The sequence below is a fragment of the Rhopalosiphum padi genome, chromosome 3, assembly GCF_020882245.1.
Source record: "Rhopalosiphum padi isolate XX-2018 chromosome 3, ASM2088224v1, whole genome shotgun sequence".
Taxonomy (NCBI): Eukaryota; Metazoa; Arthropoda; class Insecta; order Hemiptera; family Aphididae; genus Rhopalosiphum; species Rhopalosiphum padi.
In genome coordinates, this window is record NC_083599.1 from 43566765 (window position 1) to 43591386 (window position 24622).

Genomic DNA, 24622 nt, shown 5'->3' on the forward strand with positions numbered 1-24622 from the left:
AATTTTCTAAATGTAATTTGCATGGAGCTGCTGTAAGGATCCTATAGCCCTCTAAACGCCGCTACTTATTTATGAGACGACGGATACAAATATCTGTACATATTTTTCCGTTTAAAAACAATACCGTTGTCGTGGACCTTGTGCGACGAGACGTGATCGACGCTGGCCATACTGGCCAACAATTCGCGTCGGTCCGACTTGTTCCTGACGAAGAACACCATTATATCGCACACGACGTCACTACGACTGCGCACAAATATTTATAAATAATATCGAACCGGGACGCGCCGAAACGTCGGTCGGTCGATCCAAGTTGTAGTACGACACTCGAAGACAGACAACACTTGTAGCGGCGTATACGACATGCACGCCACGGCGAACGTGCACCGACTACCTTCTGGTTTCTACCTACGATCGGACTTGCGCCCGAACACGGCGGCGGCGGCGTTGAATAATAACCCAACCGAAAAGCGACCGTGCGCGTACCGGGGTGCGTGCGTGTGCACACCACGTAGACGTAGTCGAGTCGTCGTCACCGGTTGTGCGTGTGCGTGTGTGTGCTTTGCGCTCCGGTGGTGACCGCGTGTGGGACGGGGCGGCAAAGGAAAAAACCGGTGAAAACGAGCGCGGCAGACGAGCACCGCACCGCTCCCCGCCGCGTCCGAACAGGACTTGTCCGTACAGTTGACCGACGCAGCCGGTTTGGCGGGATCCGCGCGGTCCGCCACTGAATGCTGATCGTTTCTCTCTGGGCTCTGAACGCGCGATGCGCACGCGGGTTTTGGTCTCGCGCGCCCGCAGCCGAGAGAAAGGATTGAGGTGGGTCTACCGCGTATAGTTGTTAGACGACTATATTATTATTACACTTTGAACGGTTTGAACGGGCTTTTAACGGTTCACAAACATATTCTTCGATAAAATTCGTACTATTTTAAAGCTAGTTCGGTACAATTTCGTTTATTATTCCTATTTGGCCTATTCAATATAATATGCTATTGGGTTGTCACATGCGTAAACGAACGAAAACAATTTATTTTTACGTATATTTATAAATTAGAACTAGTGTAGTAGTGTACTAGTTTGGACATTTTGGTCTTTAATAGAATTCAACGTAACGGAATCGAATAGAATTAACATCTGAGATCTGACATATTAACGATTTCCGAATCGCTCCTACACATACATTTTATACACGTCGCGTGATATATAGAATTTAGTAATTGTCTGTTGTTTACAGTATCATACTGTAATACATCGCCCATTACCTATATGAAATTAATTGTAATTGTAGAATATTTTTAATTTTTAAAAAATACATCAACTAATTTTTTTTTACCTAAAATTTTCAATTTTGTTCGTTTTGAATTATTTATTGATTTACGTCAAAACATTTTTGTCTATCATAAAGCTTGACAACTGACAAAGTTTCTCACTAAAACAATTTAAAAGTTACTCAAGTCAAATTGTATTTTAAAGTGTTTGAGGTTTCAATTTTAACTATATCAATTAAAATGAAAATAAATAGTCTATATTCTGCAGACGGTATCGTTGTCATTTTATACTAAGCCCAATATCGTACCGGTGTTCTCGCTTCTCTAATTTTAAATTGTCAGTTAGTTTTTTTAAAACCATAAACGTACATAGCACGAATATAATATTAAACAATATGTATGTGTGGCACTGTGACAATGTGACATCAATATTACAGTAGAAAATCAAGACATTATATTTATATATTATTTACGAATATATGATAATTGCAGGTCTTATGAGTTCGAACAGAGAGTATCTTTATGGATTAAATTTTTATTTCTTTAATAATCTTTAAAAAACTAATTGGTTTATCATTCGATTTTGTCAAAAATTAATTTCACGTTAATATCTACACGATCTTCTGTAATTTTTTTTTTTTGTTGCTTTTTTGAATATTTTCTTCATATATTTGTTATATTCACTTAATCATTACATTAATTTTAAATTCTGAGCGGAGTGATGATATATGTATTGATTATACAGTATTTGTGTTTTTTGTGAATGTATACAAGATAATAGACGAAAAAATAATTAGTTTTTCAATTTTAAGGGTGGTCTCTGCTGAAAATTAGATCTAGTTTGAACATTATTTACGGAAAAATTAAAAATGCCCGTTGACCAGTATTTTTCATAGTAATTAAAATGGAAAAACAAAATAAAAAAATGTAGAAAAACGGTAATTTATAACGAAATTCCAGTTTTCAGCAAAATCTATTTTATTTTTTTAAACTCGAAAAGGAATAACCGAAGATACTTTAAATTTTTATCAAATGTGTTATATGATAATTATATATACAACTCTTTTAGAATTATTTATAGATATTTGAAAATTGTTTTAGTTTTATTTGTATAAATATCGTTAAAAATATTTCTTGCTCGGTTAAACTTGCAGGTACAAGATCCCACATGGGTTTTTTTCATAAGTGTTTTGTAAAAAATTTAAAATATACAGGCATAATTTATTTTTATTACCAATGTATATTTGTGAAATAAAATTGAAATACATTTATTATTATTAAGTGGATACCGCTTTGCTATACATTAAGAGTTGAGTGGGACACTACTATAGATATGTTAGACTTGAAATTAATGATATATTATTGTATATGAATAACGATTCTGAGCGGAAACCGCCTATATCTCCAAATGATATCTTTATTTGATAGCTTAAAGTTATTGATTTTATTTTTAGTATTATAAAAAGATGATATAATTTTTCCGAAAATATTACCTAGTAAAATTCCTGATAATATAAAATACATAAAAAAATTTAAGTTTTTACTAATAATGTTTTTAAATTATAACAAAATAATTATCATATATTTATATATTGTTTAAATAATTAATTTCATCTAAATTGAACGTAGAAATGTCTACAAAAAATAATTGTCATTGTACATTTTTTAGATTTTATAGTTTTAATATGAACCATTTATGAAAAATCTTATATTACATTTTAAAAACTTAGATACAAAAACAAAGGTTCCATGAATTGTTAACTACAAAATAATTTTCAATTTTTTATAACTGACAAATTTCATCAAAATACATATAAAAAAAAATTTTGCCTATGTATCTTTAATATTTTTATACGTAATATCTAAGAATAACTATTGTGATATATTGTAATAAATTTTCATGAAATTCAACCCAGCAAATAATTTTTGATCGACATTTATAACAAAAAACTTAAATTTCTCATACCTATTATATAATAACTCAAAATAAGAGTTTAACAATTTTGAAAATTATATCGTATAAAAGAAAACAATAATATAAACATTTGATAATAATTCCAAGTATCTATAAGTGATTATTATTGTTTTTGAAATACAATTATAAATATCAAAAATTGTTCGAAGAGAAATAATTATTTTGCGAGTAAATATCAAATGATGTTATAAGCATTTGAACAAATGCTCATAAAAAATTAATTCGACTTTCCGGAAGAATTTTTTTTTTACGTTTAGGTTAAAAAACTAATAAAGTTTTTTTATTATATTCTCATTAGGTAATTATGCTATGTTTATTTTATTAATGTAACTTACTCTTATTCTGTAATTAATATATATACAAAAAAAAATATATGTTCTATTGTCTTAAAATCAAAAAATTATTGTTTATTAGTTTATTACACATTATTTCAATATTTAAAAGCGAATTTTAGAAACTTCATTCGTGACTATTATTTTAAAAATGTACATAAAATGCAAATAGGTTGTATTTAAATAAACATATTTTTATAAATAATAATTTACATATTACAGCTTTAATAAAATAGTAATCAACCTACATATGAACATATTCAGTGGTTCACAAAAATCGCTGAGAATTTTCGGCGGAAACATTTAAAAGGGTATATGATGTGTAACAAGTTGGCGGAAATGAATGGATTACATATTAAACTATACTATACCAGCAATATGTGTAAATGTATTTCATATCTATGAGGTTAGATAATATGCATTAATCACAACTAGGCCGACAATTATATGTCGTAAAAACCTATTAAATATATATGTAGTTATGTCTAAAAATTACCAAAATAAGTGTTCCTTTAAAATATGATCTAAAAAAAAAACAACAAAAATAGATTTTAATATTGTATTTTAAATTAAGAAATGATTTATATAATATTATATACTACAAAATACAAATGAATTTATTATTGATAAACAAAGGGTATGATATTTCGGTGTATATGAATTTCTTTTCATCTAAAAACCAAATAAAAGTATTTGATGTATTTTATAAATAATGATGAAAAAAACACATTTGAATGATAATCAACGACATTTTAATTTTTACTCAATGCTATTTTGCATTGAATAATTAAACTAAACAACTTGTAATAGTCTTGTATGAAATATGAGTGAAACGATTACATTTTTTGTCTAAAATACGAGTGTACTACCTAGTATTCGAATTATCAGCTGACCTACTGAATCCTGATATTTATACTCGTAAATCTTGAACAATGATTTTGTGATTCCCGATTCATTAAATTAAAGATGTCTTAAAAATTGTACAAAATCATAATTAAATTCTAAAAAATTAGAAAATCCTAAACTTAAAATATGCTCTGGAAATACAAAAATTTAAAAATATGCAAATTTAAATATTTTGTTAACAGAATCGTTAGATTATGAAACAGATGTTCGTATAAACTAAATATTTTTTTGACTAACCAATAACAATATGTAAATGCAAACAAATGTCAACTCTAATCATTACACTATTTACTCATACGAGTATTATGAATGTATAATAATTATTTGAAAATGCATTTTATTAATGAAATCAATTTATATTACAATAATAGTTATATTGATGTTAAAAAATAAATATATAATAATATTTTTAATTATTAATTTGTTGTTATATTTTTATAAATATATTTTCAATAAAAATTAATTTAACCTAGGTACTGTATTACCAACGGTAAAATAAATACTTATTAACATTATAGTCCGCATAATCTCCGCTCTGAATCATGCTTTGTATATACTTATAATTGGAAATTTATGATTTAAAATTTAACACATTTATCACAGTGATATTCCACTGTAAAAGTGTAAAGCAGATTGAAACCCATCTTTTTTGTATTAAATACATATAAATCGGCACTTGATTAAACATTAAACAATAAACATGAATAACTAATGTGTGTTTTCCAATATAATTATATTATATTATAACGGCTTATATAATAATTATAATTTTAATATAATATATCTAACTGTGCATGGTGAGAGAGAGAAACAAAATATTTTTACTTTTCAAAAAACACTAAATTAGTAATCAACATTTACAGTATATCTGTAAGATTTTACAAGTATAATACGTAAAATTGGTTGTCCTGGACGAATTGTATTTATCATATTAAACTACATATTAATAATTAATAAATTTGATACCTTGTTATTATTATTAAAAAAATAATTATTAATATTTTATCGCTTATTAATTTTATTTTTTAAACAAATTTTGTTTAAAACATTGTGCTTATTATTGTATATAGTTAATATATTAATCATCTAGAGAGCGCTATGTGTTGGTATAAAAGTCTGCAATACGTTGGTGCTTCACGATTCGTTTTTAATATTATTATTATCTATAGTAGTGACTCTGGACTTAAACAGCCAAACGAATCACCGAGCATAATATTTTATATTAAATATTTGGAAATTTATTCTCGGCAGTCGGCTAATTGGTTCATACAGTTAATTCTTTATAAAGTTTATTTACTTGAGACATAAAATTAGGCTCTGGTGGATTTCTATGTTCGAAAAAATTGGAAATATTTTAATGCTTATTTAAAAAAAATCTACTAATATGCTTCTGGTATTTTATTTTTTTGAAAATATTCAAAAATATTCAATTATCATAAAAGAATACAAATTTAAAATGTTGTTCTTTAATAAAATGATATCTCAGAAAAATAACACTGCAAATCGATAGTACTATTATTGTGAATTTAAAATATATTAAGCGCGCAGATAAAGAAATAAACTTAAAACAAGATTATAATTAAAATAAGATGGACAAGCGGATGCCATTCTGTTGTACAGTATAGGTGTCGACATCGAGAGGGGAGTGAGTCACTGTGATTATGGATGTGTTAAATTTGAATTCAATATTTTAATGATATATCAATATATACGAATAGCTATAGTCTGTCATTCTGAGTAGAGACGATCTGTCAACATAATTATAATAGTATTAATTTTATTTCATGATGTGTTTTTTATATTGATTTTAAATAAGGTACCTCTTTTTACAATTAGCATTAATTTTAATAAAAATCAAAGAAACCATCATGTATTCAGTATTTAAATCTTAGATATAAAAAGAAAAATCTTATAAATTTCCAACTATAAAAAATATTTGCATCATTTTTTGATTTTGACGAAATTTTTCTAGATAAAAATATTAAATAAAGTTATCTAAATAATTTTTTTTTTCACAATTCAAAAAAATATTCCAATGATATATCTTGTGAAACTAAATATTCTGTAACTCCTGAAATATTTATAAATATGTAATAAAAACTCTTAATATTTTAATAATAAATAAAAAAATTATTATTAATTTGTCTTAATGTTTTTATCACATCACTTAATAAAGTTCATATTCAAAAACATAAAAATCAAGATAACGTATTATAATAAAATTAATAAAATAATTTTTAATTGCTCTATCGTTGGATTATCGATTTACAATAATGTTCCAATCATTTTTCCTTTAAATCTTATTTTAAAATATATGAACTTTTAGTATTTCTTTATTTATATTTTTGTAAACTAAATTATAAAAATAATACTTAGTTTCTCAAGTTATTTTAGTAGTAATTATATAATATCAAAATCTATTTTACAAAATGTTTGTAAGCGTACCTACAAAATTCATATTTTGACAAAATTTGATAATTAAAATATAACAATTTTTTGTGGAATTAAAAAAATATTAACTGTAAAAACTTGAAACGTTTTACTTTTAATTTATTTTATACGATGAATTTTTCATAATATTTAATTAATTTTAAGCCATTTAATTTAAAAATATTAAATATTTTAGTTCTTTTTTAAGTGTTGATAAAAATGTTTAAGCTTGATCAATAAACCTTTATCATTTTATATAATATGGTACTATACTACTATATATATTATATACTATATACACATCATTCTTATAGCAATTTAAAAATAAAGAAAATACACAGTATAGGCACAATTTTTTTTTTATAAACATATGAGTAATAAGTGTTGACATAATTCGCAATTTTAATGCAATTTTATTGTTATTATTAATATTATTATTATATATTTGTATATTTGTAAATAACACAACTGTAACTTATGTTTGTAAAAGCCGAGTTTTTTTTTCATAAAAATCGAAAATTAAAAAAAAAAAATCGTCATTTGCAAATAATTTTATTTTTAAAAATGTATACAATTTTTATGACTATAAGGTTTGAAAATGAAATACAAAATTTCTTATACGTTTTTCTTCTTAAAACAAAAACATCTCATATAAACACCTATGCAAATTTTTTATAAACATTTCAAATTCAATTTTTTTGTCATATTAAAACCAAAAATGAAATCTGTAGAGAATTGAAACTGTTTACCATATAATGTACCTACCTATAATCTATATGCTATTATTTACCATACACAAAGAAATTGTTTCAAAATATTTTTATTTATTTTAAGTTGGTAGATGAATAAATTATTAATAATAATATAAATACCTCAAATTTAAAATATCCTTATAAATAGTTCCAGGTTTCTCAGATTTGTACTTCATTGTAATATTTTATATAATATTATTATAACATTTTTAATCATAAAATTCAAATTTAACAAAATCATTATAATGACCCAAATCTAATGATCGGGTACTCGGGTAAACTCACATCTATACTACTATATAGCAGGTTGATTTCCTAGGTTTTTTTAGAGCTTTTTCTAAGACTTTTTTTTCTTTTTAATTTGGGATATAACGCCATCAAAGTGTTTTTCTGTGTGTTGATTTGCTTCTTTAGCAATAAAACTCTTAAATTTAATAATGCAAATACTTTAGTAATTAAAATACACCTTTCAATACTTTTAAAGTCTTAATATATTTTAAAAATAACTTAAAGCAGAAACGGTGCTCCGTATAGTCGGTACTCGTACATTTAAAATCACAACCAAAGGAACGCTTATAAAATGTTAACCGGTGCTGGGAGTTGGAATAATAAATATTAAAAAGTCAGCATGACAGGTTAAACGTGTTAAATATTGTAAATACTACTATAATTAATCACGAATTTCAATAATAAATGATTTATAATTTCAATGAATTTCGAACTCTATAAACCTATTCATTCATGACATACTATTCTATTTTTTATACCCCTATTAAAATAGGTTGATCCACTGGATCATTTGCATGTTATAATAGCAATGGTATATTATATCTATTTTAAATTCAATTTTGGATAGAGTTCTGTAGCTCACTAGCCTAAATATGGCTGATTTTATTGTAAACGTATTTATTTGTTTTTAGATTTATAGGTAATATTAGGTATATATTTTCATAGGATTTCAAATGCTTTATTTTAAATTATTATTGAATGAAAAAAAAAAGAAACCATCGATAAATCTTTATGGATATATTTATATCTTTATATCCAATATTTATAACACCTTTTCAGCTTTTTACTGCTCCAATGAGTAGTATTGTGGTATGGCTTCACCTAATCCCATAAGGTATATAAACGTTAAATAATATTATAATCTATATAAGTAAATGTTTGAGAACACACGTCACGCTTTGTTATAAACATAGCTACGGTTGAATGACCGTATTCATGTAACGTGTTTTGTGTGTTGAATTGCAATTTTTGTAAATTATATTGATATCTAATTCAGATTAGAACATTCACAAGAAAATAATTTTTCTAATTTATACAATTCATCAAATCAAAGTATGGCAAAAATCATTGAAAATTGAGGTATACGCGCGAGTGTATAATATTGGGTATATTATTGGAAAATATAATATCATCATTTCGTTAGTTATACATTTAGTCATCATTTATACACAGTTTTAAGTTAGAACATAGTAATAATTACATTAGCTTCGTAATTAAACACAATTCAATAATTTTCAAAATTACTCGTATTCAAAGATTACAGTATCATCGCCCTTATAGTATTTCCACGGAAAATCAATGTATTTAAATGTGTTTTTTTACAGTAATTGATGGTATGTTTAAAATTTTTTTTCAAATATTTATATATGATAATCTTCTTTATCATATTCTTTAAATTAGTTTAAAAAAAATGTATATCAAAATTTAATGAAAACCACGTAGATATTATAGTTAGCATATTATGATTTAGTAGCGTAGTATTAAGAATTATAAAAAAATATTATTAAAAACTTATTTTTTTTAAATAACACAGAGGTCGCTTTTTTCAAAAATTGAATACATTATTCTCTTTTTTACGTATTAACATTTTTTTTAGTTAACAATAAAGATTACTAATATTATTTTGAATTGTAATTATTAATAGTTAATCTTTAATTAAAGCTCCTTAAATAATTAGGAATGGTATTTAAACAATGTTACGAAAAAACCGACATCTATATTCCAATAAATGGCTTTCAATCTAAAATACACTACACATAGTATATTATATAACATTATTTTGTTTATACTTGATTTCAATTTTCTTTAGAGATTGAAAATCAAAAATACTATAAGTATATTTTTTTATATAAATAGTATATATGTATACCTGTTACACTGATTAAAGTTTAAAAATTATAAAAAGTATAAAACAGTAAATTAGCCCAAAAAAAATAAAATAAAATGATGTTACATTTATTTTACAAAATATTAATCACAGTTATAGCTGATAAAGCTTCGTATTTTGAATTGGTAGAAAAAAACAAACTATCCATCAAAAACTGTATTATTATTCTAAATTAAAACTTAACACTTCTATTTCAGTAAACTATTTTAACATTCAACACCATTATACAACAGAACGACTTCCCCGTCTCCCCGGTCATTTTTTAATCGAATAGTTTCTATTTTGTCAGTGGCTCTGATCATAGTTGATTATTATTGGTTATTTTTTTTTTCCACTCACACTAGATCCTGAAATGACACTCATGATATCTACCAAAGTATCTATTTATTAATGTTTAATAATAAAATAATGTATTATTGTCTTATGTCGCAATAACACATCATTTAAATCTAATTAATAATATTATAGTTTGTTTATGCCTACTTACCCAGCTTATTCCTGCAATAGTGACGTGGGGACGATGCGACTACTTGGGGAAAGACCATTACGTTCGTGGCAGAAAACGATTTTAATATTTACCCGGTGGCGGTGTCTTCAGTTAGGAAAACGAATTTAAATAATAACAATGGTAATAACGACGATAAAAAAGCGAATCACACACACGGTGGTAGCCCGTGGTTGCGCTGTTGTATGGATTCCGCACGACGACGACTAAAACATTAATAAAATGTAATGATAATATAATATTACTGCGATGGCGTCACCTGACACTTTTCCGTTGTATTCGTCGTCGCCAACCCTCTGCGAGAGAATAAAAATATATTATTCATAAGTTATAACCGTATCACTATCGTGCGCGTGTAGTACGATCTGTTACTATACTACTACTAGCACTACTAGCACTAAGTTAGGTACCATTATATCTTTATAATATTATTATAACACTTCTTCTTCTTTTTATTATTTCTAAGCATTTTTTTTACGCGTTTAGAAAAACGACGATCCGAACGCGTGGCTACGGCTATTGCCTACCGACACTAATAGGAAAATAAGTCTGACAACTACGCGTTGTACCTATATATAAATACGAGTGATATACCGAGTGTACCGAGTGATCCATAGGTTACACTTGTCTTATTTTACAAGTCGATTTTTATTTATTTATTGAAATTACGGACTGGTAGCCCAATGGTTACATTACAAGAAACATTTAAGTTCATGAAATATTAACATAGAAATATATGTGATAATTAATAAGAAACAAAAAATAGAAAAAATATATAATAAGATGAAGTAAATTAATTAGAAGAGTGAAACAGTTCAGTGTTAGCAATTCTCATAATTTTTACAAGTGACTAATTTTTGTAGTTTATATGTAATGTGTAATAAATTTTTTTTTTTTAATTGATTTTTAATGACATTCGTATTTTTTAATTTCAAAAGTAGACTACTTTTCTTTCGTTTTTTTCTATAATTTTAATTTATAGAATATTGGATGAATAAGATTATAAACGTATTCTGCTTCTGATTATGCTATTAAACTATAGTTTGTCATTAACAATAATTTAAAAACCTACTTAAGGCACTGCGATAAAAAATAGTTTTTATAAAATTGTAGTTATAATTTATTATCTATACATAATATCTACTTTAAACTGTACCAAAATACAACTATTTACATGACAAATTTATTTTGTTACCTATATATACAATTAACAAATCGCTCTGTAATCGATGTAGGTAAATGTAAGTTATAATATCATCGTCCCGTGTGCTATATAATAATAATATTACGTCGGCTATATTTTACACTTGCGAACACAGACGCATACAAATTTGAAACTGCATTGTACATATTATAGTTCCTATCTATTGAATTTAATGCATTATGCGTGACTCGTGGGCATACAGAGTGGGCCATGATTTTCGATAGCCTAATACGACACTGTCGTATAAGAAAACGGGAAAGCGTCATAGCTGCCCCTCCCGTATACACAATATATATATATTGTGTACTATATGTATGACAATGTAACACGTGTACCTATATTCGTAGTCGCCATAAGTAAGATCGATGTCGATGGTGGATGATACCTAATAAGGCAAACCGTTTCCGTGACGAATGGATTTCCGACCCCGTTTTGTAATACATAGGTAGGTACCCCGCACTGCACTCTATCTGACATAGGCCGTGATAATGGTGGAAGAGTTAGAAGTAGTTGTGACGATGTGAGGAAGTGTTTTCCATGGTTAATATTATTGTAGTAGGAAATAAATAATAATAATAATACACAGCACACACTTAATGAGCTAATATGGTGAGCATAGTAAACCCGTAGAATACATGAATTCATAATGTGTAAATTACTCTCGTATTTCAGAAAATCAAAAAATGTTTATGCCAATATTTTCTTTACGTAAACGTAACTTATGTTGTAAACTATAACTTATAGTTATAACTATTAATTATTATACAACAATGAAGAATAAATTCACTCTTCTTGGTCATAACCTATTGACCGAAAAAATCTCCGTGGAAGCTGGTAGCTCTACACAATTGTTCATGTGTAGCATATTATATATTATATAGATACCGCCACTATGGCATTTCCAATTCAAAAATTATGTATTACCGAGCATATTTTTCAATAATTAATATGTCTTCCTAAAAATTATTATAAATTAGAAAAATATAAAAGTTTTATTTTCTTTCGCCTTCAAAAAATTGTTATCAGAGACAATATTGACATAACATTAACTAAAGGAATAAGATATTATTGTAAATCACTTTTTTCTTACTATCTAAATTTATCTTATCTAGTAAATTTTTTCGTTTTAAATTAATAAGATTAAGAATTTTTTGATTTATAAATAAATTTAAATACCTATAAAAAATGTAATTATTTATTTAGAAATTATAAAGCAATAAAAATAAATTAAAAATAATGCAGTTATATCACAATTAGGGAGACATAGATCTATTATATAGGTATATCGAAAACGGTTAAATGAAAAAAAAGGGGAAAGTAAGTAACCGTTCTGCATAGGCCATTAGTTATAATTAATTAAATAATAGATAACAATTAGTTGTAGTATTTACAATTGATTACATTATAATTTAATGTGTTTATACTACCGTGTTTTCGTGTCTACATAATATTTTAAATTTTCACATAATTTATTTGACATATTACATTTTGCAATTAAGACTGGTAGTATGAATATTAATATTTAACCTGTCATAAGATTTAAAGGTAAAATTATTATTTGTATTCTCTTGTTGGTTCTTTTACGATATTTTAATTTTTAAAGGAGTTATGACTTATGATATGATTATGTACAATATAAACAATTAAAAATTATAATAACTCGCTTAATATTTAAAACATTATGAAATCTATCAAAAAGAACAGATTATATTCTTACCGTTATGAGAATGCCAACACTTGCTATTTAAGGAGTTTAATACATGAAATTTGTATACGTATTTGAGAAGAATTAAAATTTTTAATCTTATATACATATATGTATATATGAATACTAATTCTAAATATTTTAAAAATGGCTCCATGTTAGTAACAATAATAGTTGATGAGCAACAAGAAAATTATATAGAAAAGTCGTTTCGCGTGGGACAAAATCGTCAAAATCTCAAGTACATTATTATTTATAGTAGACTTTCTAAATGTTCACATTAAATAGAAGAGAACTATATCTATGTCATGGCGTTTTTATTATTTTGATATAAATAGGTATTTAATAATGTTTAATTTTTTATGAGCACAAAATATAAAAACAAAAAAAAATTAATCTGTACAAATGAATAAATAGGATTCTCTTTAAGTTATCAACAAAATAAGTATGATACATACATGACATACATTTCTCTTATATGTATGGTAAAAATTTGTTATGGCTATATTGAATACCGTCTTTGTAAGTTTGTCCCGATCTATTTTGAGCACTAGTTATAGCGTATTATCAGATCTGATTTATTTTTCAGTCAAATAACGTAGAGTACTTATAAATTAAGAACTGTATTTGAGTGTCTAGTTATTAGTCATTACTCATTAGTTACCATCGGTGTAAATCAAATCAGGTTGCAGGGCACCTGGGCACTTACAGTATAACTAAGTCTAAGTGGAACTCGGTTTAAGTGCAATTTGGTTGTGGTGTAAACTCGCATGAGGTCAAATTTAATCTTAGTGGCTAAAATGTTTTTGTTAGTTTTAAACACACTGCACACTTCACCAATATCCTATGCATAGGGCAAAAGAGTAGTGAAGCTAAAATGTTTAACATACATGTAAGTCGTAAGATGTAGAGACCACGCTCCCTAAGCTTTGATCTACTACAAAAAGTAATATAATTTTGTATTAAGTAGGTATATTAATTTATTTCTACTTATTAAATTATATCATAACATTGTAACAGATGCGTTTAATCTAATTAATTAAATAGATACATATTTATAATTACACGTATATCAATATAATATATATTATACCTATTATATTTTTAATTTGTTGACTTGTAGTCATAGTATTAAAAATATCACAAAACAATTAAAATAAGATAATTCTTCTCTATTCTTTTAAGTAAATTTTCCATTTATACTTTTTGATATTCTCAATATTCAGAGTAGACAGAGGAATTGTAACGTTTTTGAACTATCTATTGATATTCTGTCATGTTTTTATACATCACATTAAATTTATTATACCACAAGCCACAAGGTATAAATATTTGTATATTTTTTACTATATTAACACTTAGGTAATAGCTAATCAACAGCTATAAAAAAAAAAAATATTACTTAAAACAAAATACATTAACATTTGGTGAACTTATAAAGCTCCTAAGCACTTCCTTTCCATTTCCATTCATGAGAGTTAGGTTAGGTACATATATTTTAGGTCTTTCTTCGCCAATTTTAAATTAATTTGGCATCATAATACTATGCGTGTATAATGGGTATAATGTGTATAGGGCCAAGTTACTTAAAAAAATGATTCATTTAATGGTTTTCTAAAATTTAATAAACAAATCATGGCTGAAAGTCCATAGTAAATCATGTTTAAACTTATTATTGATTAATTATAATATTATATGTTTAGTGATTGGTCATTATATGCCACTCCGTATTAGTGTTTTTGTATTATACATATAGATAGGTGTTGTTAATACATTTAAACATGCGGCAAATATCGTCGCCTTCGTATCCATGGAAACAGTATATAAGGCAGAGGAGACGTCTCGGGCAATATTAAACTGTCGACACGTTATTTTTTTATTTCAGTATCGTGAAAATCTAAGTAAAAGTATAGAAACTAGTGGTCTGTGTTCGCATCACTTTTAATGTTATAAGTTCCTGTTATTATTTCAATAATTTACAGTAAGTATTAATCATTATTTATACATAGTAACTACTAAACATATAGGTACAATATAATTATATAACCACCCAGTATTGTTTTCGGTGACGTGTAAATTATAGGTTGTGTAGGGCGTAGGCTATATCTTCTCAATACTAATATTATACCCTCTACCACGTGTAAAGAAATAATGTGAAAATTACGAATTTTAATCTATCGTCGACAACGGTGCGAAGCATTACATATATGTATAGTAAAAAAACGTTGTTCATGCAGACATCACTTTGTATAGGATAATTATATTAAATATGCGAGTATCACGTTCTGAGATAACATTCTGGAAGTTTTTGCTACTAATTATCGTAACAATAGTAAACAAATAACTATCTCGACGAGTAGGTACTTCATTAATTCCATAGACATAAATAGCCAATAGGGTACTCAATTACATTGGACTGAGGTTTGAGGGTTCTAGTTAGGTCATTCGGCTAACGAGTAAAAAATACGCAGGAAAACCTATCCAGGAAAATGGACGTACAAATATATTGTCAAGGATTGGCGGAAAAATTTTTAGAAACATAAATATAATAATTTTTATTGCATTAAATTTAACATAGCCAAATAGTAAGTTATTATAGCCGTCGTCAGATAACATGGCATTAGTACACCGACTAGCGCCTGGGCGGCGCGATAACGTCAGAACAGTGGTTCTCAACATCTTACCCGAAATGTTAAGGCTAATTACCATAATTTTATTATCATACATTTTTAAATTTCTCATTGAGCAATTGATATTAATACCATGCGAGTTAAAGATCGTATGTAGTGCGTTTTAAAAATAGTTTGCATGTTAGTACAGCTAAATAGCTGATTATTATAACAATAATAATAAAAAAATTTCTAGGTAGTGTGTTTATAAATTATTATTATTTTCTATTTACTATAAAATATTTGTTATAGAATATTATAGTATATATTATAGTATTATCTTAGTTTCTTTGATTTAGGGCTAGGATTTATAAATAATAAAAAATAGAAAAATATACAATAAATATTATATTTTATAATAAGTTTTGAAAAATTTGCTAGGAATTTCTTCAAAAAATTGTCATAATTTACCTCTTTCACTTTTAACCTCAGATATTCATCAATATAAATGTTACGCACAAAATATAAAATTTTATATCTACTCGGTAAACATGCGTCGTACTAACAATTAATTAGTAATAACCATAATCCACAAGTCTAAGATAATATAATATTATCTATTTGACTGACCATACTATAGCATAATATAAATTGTTTATATATGAAAATAAAGGAATAATTATAGATCTCCATTAGATAAATACGATTTTACATAAGTTTTTTCAAATACATTTTTAGACTAAAGAAAAAAAATATGCTAATGCAAAGAAATCATAGCTATAGTAATGAATATTTCTATGATTAGCGTGTGCTCGTGCAATTCTTTATATTTGCTGACTAATTAGTGATGCACGAATGTGTGTATACGTGTTCGCTGTTTATCAGTCAAAAATTGCATCATTTTCGCATTACTATCTATATAATTAATAAATTTTAATTCATTGCCGTATATGCATATCGCAGTATACGCTGAAAAGTTGATTTTGAAAATATGTAATCTACACATACCGCGAGGTACCTAACGCGTGCTGCTTTAGCGCCAATCTGCCAAATTAGAAACATCATTCATCCATTCGTCCACTTCTCTAAACGAAATTACTATTATTTGTCTTAAAATTAAGTAAAATTGGCTTAAACGTTACACGTTTAGTATGTTCTATATATATATATATATATATGGTATAGTTACATCAAATAATCGAAATACTGTAGTAGTACTACGTAAATAAACCAAAGCATTGTATGACTGTATGAGTAATAACTTATTTACTTGTCTCGTCCTAGCATCACTCGATAAGCTCAACCAAGAATAATTAACTAGCCTAAAACTGGAATTTATAACTCGTCACACCGCTCATACATACAAATATACAATACTTTGGTTTATTTACATAGTACTACTACAGTATTTCGATTATTTGATGTAGCTATATATCGTGCAAATGGTTTTTTAACATATATTTAGTGTATTGCTCAATTGCGCAAAACAAAAATGAAATTATTTCAAGTACAACTTGTTTGTTCCGAATTCATCTGCATTGTACAGCTATTTAATATGAATAATCAATAAAAATATTTAAATAGTTATGAGTTTATAAGTCTGACAGCTTCCATATCCTACTCTCATACGGTAGTACGAAAAATCCAGCCCAGTTAATCTGGTTAATCCTCAACGGTACCGTATTTCGATTAATAGCCATTATATGAAACGTACAGTCTATACTGTGTCTATAGACTCCAATATTTGGTAATACGTGCCTCGTGCCTACTACTTTGAAAAATACCAATTATTAGCTAAGGTGTATAATATATAATTATAATACACAAATACTTATGCCAAAATTGGAGGGTATTATTCTTATTTGTTTAAAACCGAAGTAAAATATTATACTGTTGAAAATGCTTCCAAAAACGGTATGTAAATTGATGAAAATGTTAAACATACTATTATATTATTTAAATTATAATATCTTAGGTATGTCAATACTCAATACTTGGTATCAACTATCAACAACATTTTTTTTAAATATATTTTATTTTAAATAATGAAATGAAGTTATAACAATAATAATATTTATTATGAGACAGGTTTATATTATAATATAAATAATATACAAATATATCTGATGGAAATTGTATACATTTTAGTATGATATTTTTTAAACTGTCTAATTTAAAAAAAATTACATTAAATGTATTTATTACAGTATTGATTTTTTATAAACAACTATATAATATTTTAAAAAACTAAATTAAAATAATTTACACTATTCATTAATTATATCCAAATAAATTTTAATTTAATTTATGGCGTTCATAAATAATTTAACAAAACAATGAATTAAATCATTCTAATTAACCATAATTAACCATAAAGTTTAACCTTATAATACTATGTAAACATAACATAAAATATTATAAATTATAATACGCTACCATGTAGTTGACTATTTTATAGCTGAATGTACCATTTAAATTATTGTAGTACCTACGTCTTATAGGTAGTGATGATATATTTTGGGATAAAGGAAATTTCTAGAAAAAAATTGAATTATTATAATATAATCTTTTAATAATTCTTTATGTTTATTGTTTTTATAGTTAAAAATATAGTTTATTTAGAAAAAATTAAAATATCAAAACAAATATTGTTTATTGATATTAAGTTTATATTATTTATGATTAAGAAAATCAAACTAATAAAATATATTTCCAAATTTACAAGAAGTAATATCTGTGAGGATCGATTCCTCATATAATTAAATGTAATAGAATATAGATACTTATATGAAGTGATGAAATTATTATTATTATTTATATATAATAGTAAATAGACGTATTATATGAATAGAACGAATTGAATCATGTTTAAAAAATAAAATTACTAAATGTTAATTTAATTGCATATTTATTGCACATTTTTTAATTTAAAATGTATATAAATATCAGTGAAACATTTAAATGTTAATTTTAAATACAAAAATAATCGTAATAATGAAAATCTAACTAAAAAATGCAAATAAGCTTTGGTAAGTATGTAAAGTATATATAGTATAATAAGTATAATTTATACACATGAAAACCTTAGTAGATATCTTACATAGGTAAATTAAAAATGTATATTAGTGTATAAAAACTAGAAAATAAGCAAAGCAAAATGTTATTATTAATGTTTTAATTGAAAATTTATTCACTCGATTTAAATAGCTTTTAGTTTAAACTTTTAACCTAATATATTTTGAAATACTAAAATGTAATACACAGAATAATCAAAATAAGAGATTCCAACGAATGGCTAAAAGAGGTGCGTTAGCAGTTCTTCAAGAAGAAATCAATAATAATGATGATTGGGCAAGAGTTATGGGAAAACCGGGAATTTTAGGTAAAAAAAAATCACATTAGTATAAAAATAATAAAATAATAAAATAGTTTATATTTATTAGTGATTCATTATTAATTATTTGTTAATTTAGTCATTGACGTTTATGCAGAATGGTGCGGACCTTGTGTAGCAATGATTTCATATTTAAGAAAAATCAAATTGGAATCAGGAAACGAAAATCTAAATTACGCCATAGTAAATATTGCATACCTCTAATCATGATCAATTTTGTATTAACTCTACGAACAATTGAAATATACCTATATCAAAAGTCAAAACATAATTTAAATTGAATAAAACGATGATTTCTATAGATAACTCAATAAGTTAAGCGTTTTGAATTTTGATTCTAAATAGGTACATATTATCTTATAAAAATGTTATGTTGGTTAACACCAATCGAAGGTAAAGTATATCTTAAACCATTGTTTATTGGTAATATTGTTTCTATCATTTTTATATCTAGATATAAGTATGTATGCATATTAAATGTATACTTAATTGAAAATATTTGTTTAGATACATTTCTTATTAAAATCTAAGATTTACTTACAATAAGTACAATTAGTAAATTAAATATAAAATACCTATATTAAAATTTTATAAATATCCAATCATCAACTTTGAGGCAAGTTTCTGGTAGCAAATTAGATCTGGTTTGAACTTAGTATTCAATAAAATCAATTTTGTCTTTTTGGCGTAACTCAAAAGCGAACAACCGTATAGACATTTACAATTTCCAACAAATTATATTTTACCAGAATCTCCCACATATGGTGTAATATTCTGAGTATTTTAACTCTTTTTGAGCCATTTATAGAAATATATACATTTTAATTTGTTTATCTTATTTATTTATTTATTTTTTTTTTTTTTTTTTGGGGGGGGGGGGGGGGTGTAAAATTCTTTCATAATTTCTCATAAAATGTCTATTAAAAATAATTAAAAATACATAGTAACCAAATTTTTTTATAAAAATTTGAGTGAATTTTTTATAAAATTCGTAAAATCTCAAAAATTTGTAAATTATTTTGTAGTTAGAAATTCATAACATTTTTCTTTTTATATATAAGGTTTGAAAATTATATAAATATTATATAATAAATAATATTATCATTATATGGTTGATTATTTAGGGCTATACTTAAAAACTTTAAATTTTTCGATTATTTTTGTAATTGTTATTGATGTATAATTATTGTAAGCACAATTTTTTTTATAGATATTTGAAATTCAAATTTTATCGAAATTTTATATTTAACCTATATATAAATTAATAATAATGGTTTTTCTTTTTTGTAAAAACATTATTCGCGAGGCCCTCGCGGCGAGGGTATGATACTTTACGTTTTTCATGAATTTTACTATACACAATACAATTGTAAAACTGTGTAGATTAATTTGTAGATAGCACTATAGTAGTATAACATCAATTTATATCATGAACCTATTCACACTGTTTTAATATTAGTTAGTAATTAGTATTGACTAAAAAGTTAATATCAGTAATATAATATGATATAAATATATATTATAATAATTAAATACTAATAATATAATTTATATACAGTTTTCGGAAAAAATGAAATAAACTTACCGTATTACTATACTAATAAGTAATAATAAAATAAATTATTTTAATAATAATACCATGTAATATAGGTCGACAGACAGTCTTCTCTAATAATCGTTTTTCTTATACAGTGATATTGTATCATTAAATTCAAATTTAATACATCTATTAACAGTGACTCAATCGACATTTAGTCTTAGTGTACAGCAGAACGGTATTCACTAGCCCACCCTTTTTATTATACTTATTATAAATAAGTAACTCATAGTAAATAAAGACTTGGTTTAATTGTAAATATACAATTCTAGGCAAAATCTGACGACATAAATGTGTTAAAAAGGTTTCGACAGAGAAGTGAACCCCATTGGATGTTTTTTTTTGTAAGTATCTATATTAATTATTAATAATGAATAAAATATATTTTATTATTAATATACTAACGTTAACTGTAAATATTTATTTTTCATTAATTGTAAAAAAGGACGGGAAATTGGTTAATGTTGTTATCGGTATTGATGCTCCCAGATTAATACGATTAATATTGGAAGAGTTGGAACAGTATACTAAATACAAGAATGGAGAAATTCAAAAAGAGTTTGTGAGTATTCATTATGGAATTCATATTTTTGTGCATAGATACCATCATAAGCGTTGAAAAATATCCAAATATTAAATTGTTATAAATTAAGATACCAATGAGTAGAGTAACTGATGAGGAACAAAAAAAATTAATTGAAATTGAAAACTACCAAAAACAGAGAACAAGGAAAGAAAAAAAACTTAGAGGTTTGTATGTTTTGACTTTTGATAATGGATACATAACTTTTTTTTTTGTTAGATTTTAAGCATAATTAATGTCTTTCAAAATGCCTTTACTTGCCATAATATTCAGTAGTAGTGTAAGTTAAACATAATATTGCAACCTACTAAGCTTGTCTGTATGTAGTCATCATAATGAGTTATAAATAATGTTTATCCATATATAATTTATTTATAGTATAGGTTCAAGTATTATATAATAATATATTATTAGTTTAATTCGTTAGTCGTAGGTTTAATATAAATTATCATACATTTCTCCTTACATCGTGAAATTGGCATACAAATGGGCTTAGCAGTTTTACAGAACTTATAAATTCGTATTTCATGGTTTCAGATAAAAGAATGATGAAAGTGAGAGAACGAGCTTTGAATGAATTTTCGTATAACATCCAAATGCAAACGTGTGTTATGTTTTTCCCTCACACAGTTCAATACATTATGGTAGAAAAACCATTGGAAGATGACGCCGAAGAACTCGATGAACCCCCTGAACCTGTGATGATAAAAAAAAGGGTTTGTGAAGTGGCCAATTCGTGTGCTAGTAAGTATGAGGAACTTATCGTTATTGAAGCAAAAGAAGTGAAATTGACAGAAGACAGTTTGTACGAGGTAATTATTAATATATTTTGAATTTGATTAATTGGGACAGTAGTCTGTAAAAATAATCGATAACGTTGAAAAATCATTAGGTTTAATAAAAAAAAGTAAATATCCTAGGAATAACTAGGAGAAAAAAAATCTGATAAAATAATAGTCAAAAATATCCCTCAATACATTAAATATTTCAATCAAATAATAATAAAAATGCTAAGGATATTCTTCCAAACATTCATTCTTCTAAATATTTTTTACATAATACAACCAAATGTGTTGTACTCAATGACTCGTGTAGATAATTTACATTGATATTTACATGATTAATGTAAATGTTGAATTATATAATAATTATTAGTATATTTATTGATTATATTATAAATTTCGAAAAATGCCGTAATTTAATATTAAAAACCAACTTAGGCGCAGGGACGGATCCAAGGAAGGGTGATCGCACCTCGCCCCGTTCCCGTCTTAGGCTTAAGTTTTTAACGTAATTACTTCATGGTTGATTATTCGTACGTATTTCGTAAGATATCATAGATATCATGTTTGTCCTTTAAAAATTGTTCCCTCCCCGTTATCTTGGGCTAGATCCGCCCCTGCTTAGCTGAGTACCACATGGTAGATAAATCTATTTTTTTTATCTACACTTATAAAGATAAATGTGTCACTCTCGTGCTCGAATAGTTTGAATTGGAAACCTGAAACATCCCACGGCTTTCAATAATCTTAAGTTGATATTTAGCAGTTAAAGTCCTCAAGTTATTTTTATAGTATAAGACAACCAACGTCCAACATGTTATTGGATTATGATTTATGACTCATAATAAGATAACTAACTACTTTATACATTATTGTTAACTACAAAACTAAAAGGTTTTAAAAAAATTGTTGTAATATTATTAATGACTAAATAAATAAATTATTAAATAGTTAAAAATTTAGTTATTTAGAAAAATTTGTTATTAGCATATTATACTATTATACTATTAGCTTATTTAAATTTTCGAATAAACTGATAGGTACCTACGCTATAAATAAAGTATAGAGTGTACTATTAACATGTTGTATGAACTTACAATTTACAGATTGAAAGTTCTAATTTTTGTACATAACTGAGAACTTACTACTTACATATCTAGATAGATCGATTAAAAATTTGGCAATGATATATAAATAATTACATTATATTCTTCCATTTTAGTTGTTTTTTACGGAAAAAGAGTTTTTGGAAAGTTTTCCGCTAGAATTGATCGATGAACTATTAAATAAAAATGTGTATTCTGTAATGTTGTCAATGCCTACTGTCAAACACGATACTGCTACCGAAGAACCGGCCACAGGTGACGAAAAACCTGTACCCATCGACATAATGGGAGAAATAGAGCTGAAGTTGAGTAAGATAATTTATGGTGGTGGAAGCCCATTAAACCCTGGTCCAAAGTCGTAAGTTCTTAAACTAAGTAGGTACCTCTATCTAAATAGAGCCCGATTTAATAAAATTAGGGCCAAGTGCACAATTTTTTTCGGGGCCCCCCAAGTCAAAAAAATATTCTAGAAAAAATCTACATAGAGAAGGAGGAAATGTTAATAATAAAAAAATATATTTATACGTTAAAAGTGTTAAATACCTATCTCAAAACTCATAAAATATTTGTACATTATTTCATATACTATAAATACAATTTAGTAACTTGATCTAATAAATTAAGAGAACGTTATAAAATTATAATATCAATAAAAGCATATGACATTTTCTAGATAATATTCTTACCTTTAAATTTGATAATAGGTAAATTTACTCTAATATTAAAACTACCATCACAAAATGTGTTCTGCTGAACGAAAATTTGCTATGATCTACATTAATAAATAAGACAGAGACAGCACATGCAGGTATGACGTCCTCTTAAGGATAATGAAAAGATAATACTAATTAAATAATATAACAAAATTATACTTTATTAAAATATTAAAAATACTTAAGGATTTTATTATATGAATTTAAATTAAAATAATTAATTTTCAATCTTCCGTAAAATTAAAAAAATTGAAAAAAAATTATTAATTTAACAATTTATTTAATTTAATTAAAGTGAAATAAAAAATGATCAATTTCTATCATTTCTATTTTTATAACCTTTTATTATAAAATATTTTAAATTAGTAATTACTTTATTAGGTATCAAATATCTCTGATGTTCAAACAATTTTCGATTATTATTATTTTAATATTTTGTGATGGTAACTGATTAACATTGGGATGCGGAATGACAAAATAACCAAAAGTCAACTTACAATTTAATGATAAAAATATACTGAACTCTAAACATTGACAGTTGGTATTATATTTTACAAAATAAATTTTTGTCGAATTAATTTA

The 24622-nt window shown here is 25.6% G+C and overlaps 2 protein-coding genes across 5 annotated transcripts in view; one reads left to right on the plus strand and one right to left on the minus strand.

The window, feature by feature from the left end:
* The window catches only part of LOC132924474 (protein PALS2), a 33356-nt gene extending 23009 nt beyond the window's left edge, over positions 1 to 10347 (minus strand). The window contains exon 1 of one of the 2 annotated variants that reach the window (XM_060988817.1): positions 10330 to 10347. Coding sequence is in view for 1 of the 2 variants with exons in the window: in XM_060988816.1 (XP_060844799.1) it covers positions 125 to 221 (97 nt within the window). In the remaining variant the exon portion in view is untranslated. Of the gene's footprint in view, positions 1 to 124; positions 399 to 10329 lie in introns of those variants that run through there. The other variant, XM_060988816.1, reaches the window with a different exon arrangement.
* LOC132924475 (uncharacterized) overlaps positions 527 to 24622 on the plus strand; it is a 29861-nt gene continuing 5765 nt past the window's right edge. Inside the window, exons 1-8 of one of the 3 annotated variants that reach the window (XM_060988819.1) lie at positions 527 to 819; positions 19130 to 19247; positions 19339 to 19442; positions 21129 to 21200; positions 21302 to 21418; positions 21510 to 21606; positions 21977 to 22251; positions 23444 to 23685. In XM_060988819.1, the coding sequence (XP_060844802.1) occupies positions 19157 to 19247; positions 19339 to 19442; positions 21129 to 21200; positions 21302 to 21418; positions 21510 to 21606; positions 21977 to 22251; positions 23444 to 23685 (998 nt within the window). In that variant the 5' untranslated portion in view covers positions 527 to 819; positions 19130 to 19156. Of the gene's footprint in view, positions 820 to 15152; positions 15238 to 19129; positions 19248 to 19338; positions 19443 to 21128; positions 21201 to 21301; positions 21419 to 21509; positions 21607 to 21976; positions 22252 to 23443; positions 23686 to 24622 lie in introns of those variants that run through there. The other 2 variants (XM_060988820.1, XM_060988821.1) reach the window with 2 other exon arrangements.